Source organism: Argentina silus (genome assembly GCF_951799395.1).
Source record: "Argentina silus genome assembly, chromosome: 4".
NCBI lineage: Eukaryota > Metazoa > Chordata > Actinopteri > Argentiniformes > Argentinidae > Argentina > Argentina silus.
The window spans coordinates 10083064-10096215 of record NC_139658.1 but is presented as its reverse complement, the minus strand read 5'-3'; the positions used below and the strand labels follow the sequence as shown (position 1 = coordinate 10096215).

Here is a 13152-nt window from a genome sequence, read left to right as displayed (position 1 = left end):
TTTTGTCAGCCTCTGAAAAATAGTTTGGATTCACATTCAAAACCACCATACAGAGACTTTAAATGTCATTTGAGAACTCACTTGTTGAGAAGCTCTGTTTCTCCTGTGTTGTCACGACCTTGCCAAATGTATGAACGTCTGGGAAACTGACTCTAAACTGTAAACAAAAGAAGAAAAACACCATTGTAGTCCATTTAAGATTATTTTGTATAATTATGTGTGTCTAATAAAACTGCTATTGATGTACAGTATGTAGAGTGCTTACTGTGGCTCTTTGCCCCACAACCTCTGATCTGGCACCAACTGGAGAGAGAGGGTCAGACTCATAGTTGAAGGAGAACCTCACTGATGGTGTCCAGTCATTAAGCAGCTTTTCAACAACCATGCTGGAGACATGAAAACACAGCTCCTTGTCCTCAATAAAGCCATCAATATCGATATGCTGTTTGGAAGGAAATGCTTCTGTATATTCGGAATAGAGCATATCTCCCAGCTCAAAATGCATGTTCCCCAGGCTCTGTTCAGAAGCAGGTCGTTTTTTCAGTGCTCGGAGGAGTGCTCGGCTCTTTGGAGCTTTGGCCAACTTGTCCTGGATAACAATCCAAAGCTGCTGTGATAAGCAAAAATGCTTCCTCATGTCTTTACCCAACACTTGCATGGCAGAGTCCATCGGGAAGATGTTACACACTAATCTGTCTATAATGTGCAGAAGAAGGGCATCAGGGACAGTTCCAGTGGACACTAGGGCCCAGTAGTTCTCTGCTTTTTGCTCATGTACTATGCAGTGCTCTCCACAGTCATCAGGTTTCACGGCGTACCCTCCAGAGTACACACTGGGAAGAAGCTTCATCATGGCTCTCACAATGAGGCAAGTGATATCTCTAGACACCATTTGGTTCCTAGAGGAGACAATGGTCTGCAGTATCATCTTAGACTCTGAGCCCTGGGCCAGTTTGTTATAGACAGAGTCTACAATCTGTTGCACTTCGGCTGGTTCCAAATAGACGTTAGCTTCTGTCTTTCCTCTGCTCACTGACATCCCTATCACCGCAGACAGGTGGTTCTCCAGATCAGCGAGAAGGGGCCAGTCCCACAGGAGGAATGTGGCATCCTTGTTTGGTGCGTCAAAGAATATCTGGCCCAGCAGTTTGTCCACAATGTTGTTCAATGTTGCAAAATGAATCACAGGGATCTCTCCATGGAGCATAGGGAACTGCCTGCCAAGGCTTGACTCAGTGTCCAAGTTTTGGACTAAGCAGGAGTTCGCACAGGTGGAGGGCTCAGTCATGTCCAAGGGGCCTTTTCTGTCCCATTTCATCAGTTGGTGGACATTTAACATGATGCCTCTCAGGATAGTACTAATAATAAGACCATCTCCAGCATCAAGGGCCTCTCTCAGGGCAGCGGGACCACCAGCCACATCCAGCAGGTAATCAAGTATGGAGCGCACAGTTCTGATGCCCACAGGCTTGGAGTAGTAGACCGTGAGGTGCTTGGTGTGGTTGAAAGCATCCGTGAAGTGTAGGGCACCAGAGAGGTCCATCAGCACAGACATCACCACCCACATCATCAGGTCCACCAGTGGCATGCTGGGAGAAGATCCATCAGAACTCTCCTTGTGTGCAGTGTTGGTGGCAATGCTGAGCAGTAGATTAGTGACTAGGTCTATCACCACCTCTGCTGCACTCTGTTGTTGGGAAGCTGGAAGGTAGGTCAAGTCACAGTGTATGTCCTCCAGGGCCTTTTGGACCAGGCTGTTGACCTCAGAGTCCACTGGTTTCCTCAGAACCACAGATGACTCTCCACTTGCAAGGTTTATGCTACTGTAAGAGAAATACATGCCACAAACGTCAGAGTTTAGAGGCAACAACAAACAACAAGAAACAATGGAATGTGCATAATCCTCTATAGCAACACTTATAAAGCAGAACCAACAGACAATTGAACTAAGTGATGTATTAAGCCAAACTCACAGGTTGCAAGGGGAAAGGGAGGAAGACTGTGACTCTCCAAGGCCATGGAGCAGCTTGGTTGGTAGGATGTCACAATTATGTAGGCCTACAGACTGAAGGGAGAACATCCCACCCTGTCCTAGTTCCCTCTCCATCTCATGAAGCTTTAGCCGGGTGTTCACCGCCCAGGCCTGTGTGCAAGACATCCCAAAATGCATCAACATTGAGATGTTACATTTGAATGCATCCACATGATACTGTATTGACTGTGTCATTGCCGTCAGTGTGTGAACAACAGGTTCACATACATAGACACCTGGGTTATTGGCTCACTAGCTGTCATTGTGAAACAACTGTCTAATGGCTTATGGATTGCTTACCAGCTCAGCAATGCAGAGATCCCTGCCTTTTGTGATGTCTCTCTGAAATCTGAAGATGCAACAAAGGAAATCATGCTAACTTCCTCACTACCTCTGCCTCTCCACCTCTACAGAAAAGTATTCTCAATGGTGATAAGAACATTCTAACTAGAGATTCTCTCACCTCTCCCTGAATGCCCCCCCTGCTTGTGAGGTGAGCCATTGCTTCATGTCCTCAACAGTGACATGAGGTGCAACCTTGTTCTGGGCCTGTAAGGCCATGAACTGCATCAGGGCCATCCTCTGCAAAGAGAGAGATGAGGGGTCTTGCATAAAGAGAACAGAAAAAACAACACTCTTCATTTTTCACAATAATTAGTTCATTCTCTTTTAGGTCTTACCTGGTGGGCATAGTAAGCCTTGTCCCAGCAAAGCTGCATGGATCTCAAATACTCCTTATTGGGGCTGCACTCAGAGCAAATGACCTAAACAGTCCGAGTTAATGTTTGGTTAATGTAAAAAATATTGTTATTCAAACAGAAGCTTCTTATTTACATAAAGTAATTTAATCTTACCCCAACAGTTTCCTCGTTATAGAGCATAATTTCGGAAATAAGGTTGGAAATAAATTGTAGACAGAAGAGCTAATTTGTTCGCATGTATTCGTTACTGCTTTCGCGGATAATGTTTGATCAGATTTGTTAGCAATCAATGATTCTGGAGTGTTTTCGATTATTACGTCGCCGAAACTCAATTGTTTTGTCGTTGTCAAACAAACATCAATAAACAAACAACAACATAAACATTCGCAAATATCATTATTTATAAAACTTGATGTAAAAAATAATTGATGGGGCCTGATTTTGATCAGCTTGAGCGCAAATATTCCATTGGCCAAAGTCAGTGCATTATGCCTACCCAGATAGGCAAAATTACAACTTTTGCCTGAGAAATCTGGCCTCGTTTCTGAAGCAATAGACTTATGCACAAATGAAACATGAAGCAGCATTTATCTATTACTATTTTATTATTTCATTATTTATTTTACAGCAAAACAATCGTTTATTTAACTAGCCTACGCTGTTAATTGCTACATTTTACATGTAGACAAAGCTTTGTTTTGTTGGCATAATATACTTAAAAGTATAATATACCTTCCTCATTATAAATGGGAGGGATGATATGAAAACAATAACCTAGGGGCTATGGCCAATCTAGATAGCCCAATGCATCTGTTATGGTTGGACATGATTTATTTAGGTTTATGTACTAGTAGCCTATATAGATTTATGTATCGTGAACAATTACAGTGCAACCTTCAGAAATTAATAGGCAGGTCTATTAAACTTCAAATCAGCCTGGCTTTGTTCCATTTCAGCTCCTATTCTATCCCATTCTACTCGATATTCTAGCTTCCTAAAGAAAAGGGCTAGGAAATAGGAAACCGAAGAGAAAAATCGAACTTGGTACAGTCAGAAATTGTTAAGAGGCTATTGGTACAGTTTGATTTGTGGCGCAGGAGACTCTCGCGATAGGTTATTTTCTGAGGTGTCAAAAAAAACTTTTGTGGTGGTGAATCAAAGATGGACGTTGGTGGTGGATTGATTGTCAATAATAAACAGAGAGCTATGTTACCTAACAAAAGCAGAGGTGAATTCGTCTGCAATCAAAGAAAAGACTCGGAGGTAAGGAAAAGGAGAAGTCGATGCTTTACATGTTGAATCAATATAGCTAGCTAGCTAGCTTGTCACAGCTGTCGTTTCAGTTGTCAACAATCCTGCCATCTTCCTTATGCTAGCTAGTTAGCATGCTAGCTCATGTGCTTTTCTTACTTTTGAGCCCACACTAGCAAGTCTAGTTATGGGTGGGGAAGGTAGCCAGCTAGGTAATGAACTGCTTACAGTACAAACATTGTATTTGTCACCTCACCGAGATCAATCAAATAGCTAGCTAGCTAGCTAGCTTACTAGCCAAAATAGTTGGCTAACTAGCTAGCTATTCACATTGTGGAATGATGTTGAATGATTACATTCTTCCTGTCAATATCTTGTGGTCCAAAAATAGCAATGGTATATTTTGCTCTGTGCTCCAACAAAGGGCTTCTCCGAATCTCCGGACCTTGAGTTTGAGTATGCAGACACAGATAAGTGGGCTGCAGAACTGTCAGGTAAGGGGTCCTTCATTTTTCAATCTCTGAGTATCTGAACACTGCCTAGATTTCAATATTTCATATTGACTCCTCCTGTCATACAGTATGTTCTGTTTTGTATTAAATGCATTATGTTTTCCAGAGTTATACAGTTACACAGAGGGACCAGAGTTTCTTCTCAATAGAAAATGCTTTGAGGAAGACTTCAGAACTCAAGGTATGCACTTCATAATTATATATTTTTTTCTTTATCTCTCCTCCAGCTCTGCTTTCTTGAAGTGTGACTGTTACAAGACCTCTTAGTGTCCAATGATATAAATCACCGTTGGTAAAGGGATATTGTGCTCATCCCCAAGTTTTGTCTAATAAGAAGTTTCCAATGCTGTCCAACAATGGTGTTTGGGTCCATGTTGTATGAGAGAGTGTCTGTGGTAGATCCTTTGCATGTCTACTTCTACTAGTTAATTGCTTTTGGTCCTCTTGACTTTCAGTGTCTGATAAGAAATGGACAGAGCTGGACGCAACTCAGCACAGAGCTCACGCCATGCGTCTGCTGGATGGACTTGAGGTGATTGCCCGGGAGAAGAGGCTAAAGGTGGCCAGGGCCATCCTCTACATGGCCCAGGGTGAGTCATCATCACTCAGCACCGTGACCATTTCTCACTGTGTTCGCTAGTCTACGTGATCAGAAATCATGTGTTTTCTGTCTGTGATTTTCCAGTGAGATAGCAAACACTGTCATTGTATGAGTCCTTTGTCCCACCTGTGCCTCTGTAGGAACGTTTGCGGAGTGCAGCTCTGAGGCGGAGGTGCAGCACTGGATGAGGTACAACATTTTCCTGCTGCTGGAGGTCGGGACCTTCACGGCCCTGGTGGAGCTGCTCAATATGGAGATAGAGTAAGTTATATCAGTAACATTTAATTATGCTTGGGGATTGCTTTTAAAAGTTAGGTGCAACACAAAAAGCCACCGATGCAGGTCCCTTATTCTCTCATTCATTCACCCTATCATCTACCCTCCCTTTCTTCACCTCCCTCCCTCTCTTCCAGTAACAGTGCTGCCTGTAGCAGTGCAGTCAGAAAGCCAGCCATCTCTCTTGCAGACAGCACTGACCTCAGGTGAGATTATGAACACTGTTCACATCAGTAGCTCTATAGTTGACCAGTGTGTGAGTTGTCCTTCCCTGATCATGCTGGGGTGTTTCCCGGGTGCAGGGTGCTGCTCAACATCATGTACCTGATGGTGGAGAACATCCAGCAGGAGGACCCAGCAGATTCACCTGAGTGGGTAGCCACCAGAGACACCTTCAAAACAGAACTGGGTAAGTGTGTGTGTGTGTGTATAAAGATACAGATCTCTGTGGTATTAGGCTGTCTGTTTGATCATTTAGTCCTTCTCCTCCAGGCTCTCCTCTGTACAACAATGAACCCATCTCTGTCATGCTCTTTGGCATGGTGACCAAGTTCTGCAGTGGCCACGCTCCTCACTTCCCCATGAAGAAGGTCCTGCTGCTGCTGTGGAAGAGCATACTGGTGAGAGAGAGGGAGATAACATTTCCCCTTATTCTGCTGCTTTGGTGGTGTGGTGTTAACCACAGAAGTGTATACTGCTGAGCTGGATTTCATATAAAAAAATACAACATGATCCTTTCCCAGTCCATTTAATTGAGTAAGCCTAATTGGACTAACTGGCCTGTAATGAAAACCTGCATAGCCAGTGGGTCCCCATGCAGGGCTGGACTTTAGAAACCCTGAGATATCCTGAGTTGTAACACGGCTGGCGTGGAGATACCCAGACTTACCCCTGACCTCTTCCCTGTTCCGCAGTTCACCCTCGGAGGGTTCGAGCAGCTCCAGAAGATTAAGGTGCATAAACGAGAGGAGTTGCGTCTGCCCCCCCTCCCAGAGGACAGCATCCGGGTCATCAGGAGCATGAGGGCAGCTTCACCCCCCGCCTCCGCCTCCGACCTCATCGAGCAGCAGCAGAAACGGGCGCGCCGTGAACACAAGGTGACCTTTCCCTCTCTCTAAATGTAGTCTTTGTGCCTTCAACACAGGGTTAGGAAGACAATGTCCCCTGTTTAACATCTCTTTATTATGACACCATGGCAAACTCTCAAAAGTCTGTACTTGATTCCTTACCTCCTCTATTCTCACTTCTTTCTCAATGTTCATTGGAGGAGAAGGCCTGAGGTTCCTCCCCTTGAATATTCTCCTCCAATGCATTTTGAGAAGGAGAAATGAATCAAGGAAAGACTGAGATTTTGCCCATATCTCAGACCAATTTTTCAACCCTTCTCTCCAAAACAGGCCCTGATCAAACAGGACAACCTGGACGCCTTCAATGAGAAGGATCCCTACAAGGCGGACGACCCACGCGAGGATGAGGATGACAACGATGACAATGACAACTCTTTGGAGGCGGAGCCTTTCCCAATGGAGAGGGACGAGGTCATGCCTCCCCCTATCCCACATCCCCCCTCAGAGAGGGTGTCTTTCCCCAGGGGGCTGCCCTGGGCCCCCAAAGTCAGGTACACATTTGTAACCCAACGGTACCATTCGAAAAGAGGCGCTATACACTTCTATCGCTACAGAACATTTTATACTGCTGCTGTTCTATTGTTTGTTTTTCCTATAACACTAGATTTTTGTTTCGGTTAATGCTATTACAGGGAAAAGGACATTGAAAATTTCCTGGAATCAAGTAGAAGCAAATTCATCGGGTATACACTTGGAAAGTAAGTTCTCAATGGGTTTTGTTTTATTCAGATGCACTGCATGATGGAGTAGATACGACAAGTGAGCCCTGACCTAGATCTCATGGTTATTGTTGTGTTGCTATTGCAGTGACACAGATACGGTTGTTGGCCTACCCAGGCCGATCCATGAAAGCATCAGGACCTTGAAACAGGTATCATACTGTTGCATGTCGTTACCTTAGCCAGTTCATCTACTTGTTCTAAAAGAAAGCGTTGTGAAATATAAGTGTCATTTCAATTTGAGTTTTGTCTGTCTTTTCTTGCAGCATAAGTACATCTCTATAGCAGAAATTCAGATTTCCAAAGAGGAGGAGTTTCAGAAAACTCCTTTGTCAGGGGTGAGTGCCGAAAGAATACCAAGAAATCTGTCTGCAGAGAAGGGGCTTTTCAACAAGTTTTGTGGGTGGGTGGGTGGCCTGGAGGTTAGAGAGGCTGGCCAGCAATCGGAAGATGAGAATTGATTGCTGTGTGTGTGTGTGTGTGTGTGTGTGTGTGTGTGTTGCCAGGGGGAAGAGGATGTGGAGATGGGCTCCACTGAGCTGCTATACCAGGGCATTCTCCCCAGCTTGCCTCAGTACATGGTGAGTGTCCTGTTCTACTTATGTAACACTGATATACTCTCACAGCACACAACCATTTCTATGACTTATGAACTGGAACTGTCCACCACAGAGCTGTTCCTCTCTCCCACACACGCACACATCAGCTTTCTCACCATAAGCTACTGTATGAAAATCCATATGTCTGAAGCTGCAGAAAGTAACATAACTGGAGACACTATGGTCATTTTTTAAAACAAGCGTCAGCGTGCGGATTAATAGCAAAAGTAAATCGTAGTAGCTGACTAACGGTAAAAATGATCTGCTTTGCTCCAAGATTTACTTAGCTTTCCAGGTAAGGAAAATTCAGTATTTACACAAATTTACCGTTAATTAGTTAGCGCTTGGATTACTTTTGCTAGTAATCCTAATGCTGAAGCTTGTCTCTAAGAATTATGAGTGTCTCCAGTTTTGTTTTCCTTCAGACCTTATTTGTCAACAGAGAGTTAATCTTTCTGCTGGTCTCCCTCAATCTGTCTCTCAGATTGCCTTGCTGAAGATCCTGCTGGCAGCAGCTCCAACCTCCAAGGCCAAGACCGACTCCATCAACATCCTGGCAGACGTGCTGCCTGAGGAGATGCCGTGAGTCCACTAACGACACAGTTTGATTTGTACACACCCTTGGCTTTCACAGGCTTAACTGTCAAAGACCCAGGGCAGAATCCTCAATGACTAGATCAATAGCAACACTGGCTAGGGAAAGTGAGCTGTAGTTTATAAGGGTTTTTTATTGATACTAAAAAGCCTTGTTGTGTCTCTTTGTCAATAAGCCCTCTGTTGTGTCTGTCTCTGCAGGACCACAGTGTTGCAGAGCATGAAGCTTGGTGTGGACGTCAACCGCCACAAAGAGATAATTGTGAAAGCCATCTCTGCCATCCTGTTGCTGCTCCTCAAACACTTCAAACTCAACCACATCTACCAGGTACTGGCAACAACACACACTCAACCACATCCCCCAGACACAGACACATTTAACCTGCAGTATCTACCAAGCACAGATATAACCATTTAACCAAGGATCTGCCAGTTCACTTTTTCTCTCTCTTTCTCTTTCTCGCTCTCTCTCTGTGTCTGTGTCTCATACACCGTGCGCACACACACACACACACACACACACACACACACACACACACACACACACACACACACCAATGTGTTGCCTTACCCTCTTCTCTTTCTTCTCTCCAGTTTGAGTACATGGCCCAACACCTGGTGTTTGCCAACTGTATCCCACTCATTCTTAAGTTCTTCAACCAGAACATCATGTCTTACATCACTGCCAAGAACAGGTAGGTTCTGTTGGTTTGTTTTTTTCATCAATTTCATGGCCCAGCTAACCCTATTAAGAACATCGATGACCTTCCTTGCCTGTATGTTGCAAATATGACCTCACCACTTATAGGAAATACCTGTTAGCTGTAGCTGCACTGAATGTGCAGTAAACATCTCTCTCTCTCTTTCTCTCTCTCTCTCACTCTCACTCACTCACTTGCAGTATTTCTGTGCTGGACTTCCCCTACTGTGTGGTGCATGAGCTCCCAGAGCTGACTGCAGAGAGTTTGGTAAGTGGCATGCTCTCCCATCTTAATTTCAGAACTATATATGGAAGTATCAAAGAATTATGGATAGCAATAGCAGCTGCTATCTGGCTGAACACATTGTGTGTGTGTATATATACATATACATATACATACACCGCCTGCGGTAAAAACTCCCGGTTGACTAATTACATTGGACAGTAGCCAAAGTAAGAGGTCATATATTGGTGCTAAATCAGTGGGTGTCTGTGCTCTGCAGGAGGCTGGAGACACCAACCAGTTCTGTTGGAGGAACCTGTTCTCCTGTATCAACCTCCTGCGGATCCTCAACAAGCTGACCAAGTGGAAACACTCCAGAACCATGGTGAGAGATCCGAGATCAAACCACAAAGAAGAGTGAAACTAATGTTTACCATGAGAGGGAAATTAATCAGGGATGTTTAGACTACAACGCATGTGTTATCCATGAGGGCTGTGGTCGGTGTACTCCTTATGAATCCTGTAACTCATTGTATTTCCTACCTCTACCTTGGCTTTCTCTCTCTCTCTCAGATGCTGGTTGTTTTTAAATCGGCCCCCATCCTGAAGAGGGCGCTGAAGGTCAAACAGGCCATGATGCAGCTATACGTCCTGAAGTTGCTCAAGGTGCAGACCAAATACCTGGGGCGCCAGTGGAGGAAGAGCAACATGAAGACCATGTCGGCCATCTACCAGAAGGTCCGCCATCGCCTCAACGACGACTGGGCCTACGGTAACGGTGAGTCGCCGCTGCCAACAAAACAGTCTAGTTTTTTTTTGGAATTGAACCTTTATTTATCCAGGTTAGTCTCATTGAGATGAGAGACCTGGTCTTTGGATGTGTTCAATCCACTTTACAAGTTTTAAAGAGGAACCAAGTCATGAGCGCTCCATGTTGTTTTTTGACAGCAGACCTGGATGCGCGACCTTGGGACTTCCAAGCAGAGGAGTGTGCTCTGCGGGCCAACATTGAGCGTTTTAACAGCCGCCGCTACGACAAGAACCAGACCAACCCAGATTTCCTGCCTGTGGACAACTGCCTACAGAGTGTGCTGGGACAGCGGGTTGATCTGCCCGAGGACTTCCAGATGAACTATGACCTCTGGCTGGAGAGGGAGGTCTTCTCCAAGCCCATATCCTGGGAGGAGCTACTGCAATGAGAGATGGATGGGGCAGGGGTTGGTTGGTTGGGTGTGGGGGTGGTATAGGGGAGCTGTCCTAGTAACAGATCTACTGTAACTAACATGCCAGGGGGCAACAACTGTCTATGTCCTCACAGCTCCATACATGTACGTTTGGCCAACAACACTTAAGAGAAGATTCAAGCGAACCGTAGAATTCTGCATTTCGTTTTGAGAAGTTGTCAGACAAGGTCCAAATGGCGAAGTGTTGTCCTTGTTGTCACTTACGGAGAGGAGTGAAACCCCTTAGGGTTCAAATAACACTCCCATAGGGATTTCAACATCAAAGTGTTGACCTGGCAAATTACCCCAGCACAGTTGGACCAAGTATAGTACTGTTTATCTGGACCAAGGCACCAAGCTAAGTGATTTATACAATCATGGCCTTGATTGAACCCATTTAGTTATTTAGGGTTAATGTACATATATCACATAAATTAATTTAATGCTTATCCTTGTAAAAGAGAGAGATCTGAACCTCCCCTAGGGACCTCTACCTTTTGTAATCCACTTTTTCCGTTGACCCCTGACACAAACACCCATCCTGCCATTGTACATTAACCATCAAGCACTACAGTACCATTTATTCACCCTTCATGTCAAGGGACTACTTAGGAACAAGTGCAAAATAAATAGAGTGTTGTGTGTGAGCGATAGTGATGGGTTGTGTGAGTGTTTAGTATGTATGTGTATTATGGTTACTGCTTTAACTTCCTGTTGACCAGGCTTCTCCTCTTGTGGTGCATTGCCATTTCACCCACTGTTACTTTCACTTAGTGCTGATTGGCTTGTTTGTGTGTCACACCTGTTTCTACCCAGGTTAGATACCATGTACTGTAGTGTGATGTTGAGACGGTCAAATACAAACAGTCATTAGACTACAGCCTAATGTTTTAACAGGGAAATGTGCTAATGGGAACATTAACCTTAATCGTGTGTGTGTGTGTGTGTGTGGTTGTATGTGTAACACACAGTAGGTGTTGGTATGTCTCAGAGTGAATGGGTGAGAGAAACAGTGAGCCTCATGTTCTAGATGTGTTGTTCTCACAGCTTACCTGGTGTTTTTTTACTCAAGGGAATAATTTTGCCCACTCGAAATGTCCTTGGTTGTAAGATCATTCAATCAATCTCTTGAGCTTTTACTATTTTGCAGCTTGTATTATTTCTTTTGTGTTTTTGTTACAATGGTTAAGAAAGAATATCGAAATGGCTAAATAAAATGAAAACATCCAATGCTGTTTGGATGTTGGGGAAACCCCTTATTTATCAAGGCTTTTGTCAATCTGTTTTAAATTGTATGACTTTATAACTGTATTAAATCAATGCTCCCTCTTGCTCTGTCTGTTGTCATGTCTTTATTGCTGCAGTATATGGTAGTAACTAGTATATGGTCGTAACTAGTACATGGTCGTAACCAGGGATAACATGACTGAAAAGCGCACACCCAAGGAGAAGTGGGTGAGGAACATAACTAATGGAACATAGGTCGAAGTGAATGAAAAATTAAAGTCACACACTCTTCTCTCATTGCCACTAATTCATTAACAGTTCTGCTCAATAGCCTTGTGGTGGAAATCTTTGTCTAGGGGATTTACCACAAGAACGATTTCAGTGAGACTTTGCAAAAATGCACAAACACAATATCTGTTTAGTAGGTTTTAATAATGGTTGCAAGCATAGCACTCTGCACCTAAAGAACAGAGAGCCCCTTATACCCCTAAGACGGTCTGATGATAGGGTGGGGTTTTCACATGGGCATATATCAATATACAACCTTGAAAACAGGTGGCATGATCTACAGCAGTCCTAGATAATATCCTGGGGGCAGCTCTGGAGAACAATGGTCCTGTAGTTAGAAGTCTTACGTTTTTATCTCTTAGGGGCAGTCTGAACTTTTGAGAAGACACTAATGTGTTTTCTCAACTGCTCCTGTCACTAATTTGGGGAGGTTGGTCAATTCCATTTTACAGACTATATATAATATATATAAATATAACGTCACACTAAATTAGAGTTTGCAATCTGTTGACAGGGTAACTGCCCTCTGGCCTGGTCATAGGGTCGTATCCTGGGGCAGGAGCTCAAGTTTACTGGTCCCAATGGATTAGGAGGCTTGCACAGGATATCCCCCAGGGTGCCACAGGATCATGTCACAGTTTAGAGGGTTAAAATTTGGAATGTTCTAGTACTACTTGAAAGAAAGAATCACACAATACAATTAGTAAAGAAATATATGCTAACACAATCAATGATCATAATCTATTATTATTACACATACTGGTTTTTCCATTACAGCCTTCCTCAGGGTGTGAATAACCAGAGATACCTATTCGTTATTAGATCAACTCATTAAGGTACAGCAATTCTCATTATTACATTTATATTTACATTTATGGCCTTTAGCAGACGCCTTTATCCAAAGCGACTTACAACAAATACATTTGACGAAGTGAATTATTTATCCATTAGTCATTGTGGTGGAATTCCAAGTTAAAATACTTTGAAATAAAAATACCAATAACCAGAGCTGATTATCGAGAGACTTTTATTCACAAGTAATAAAAGCTGTTCTTTCAGTCAACCGTTTTATCATTTCA

At 43.7% G+C, this 13152-nt stretch overlaps 1 protein-coding gene across 1 annotated transcript; it reads left to right on the top strand.

Moving 5' to 3' along the window:
- Positions 1-3894: 3894 nt before the first annotated feature.
- strip1 (striatin interacting protein 1) lies at positions 3895-11890 on the top strand (the record flags this gene model as incomplete). Its single annotated transcript, XM_083667938.1, has 21 exons — positions 3895-3996; positions 4409-4478; positions 4603-4677; positions 4952-5086; positions 5238-5358; positions 5511-5579; positions 5676-5782; positions 5866-5993; positions 6288-6470; positions 6771-6991; positions 7133-7198; positions 7308-7371; positions 7486-7557; positions 7726-7800; positions 8303-8400; positions 8614-8740; positions 9007-9107; positions 9314-9380; positions 9616-9720; positions 9909-10113; positions 10287-11890. 21 exons carry the CDS (start codon positions 3895-3897, stop codon positions 10532-10534), a joined length of 2439 nt encoding a protein of 812 aa, XP_083524064.1. The 3' UTR covers positions 10535-11890.
- Between the last annotated feature and the right edge of the window lie 1262 nt (positions 11891-13152).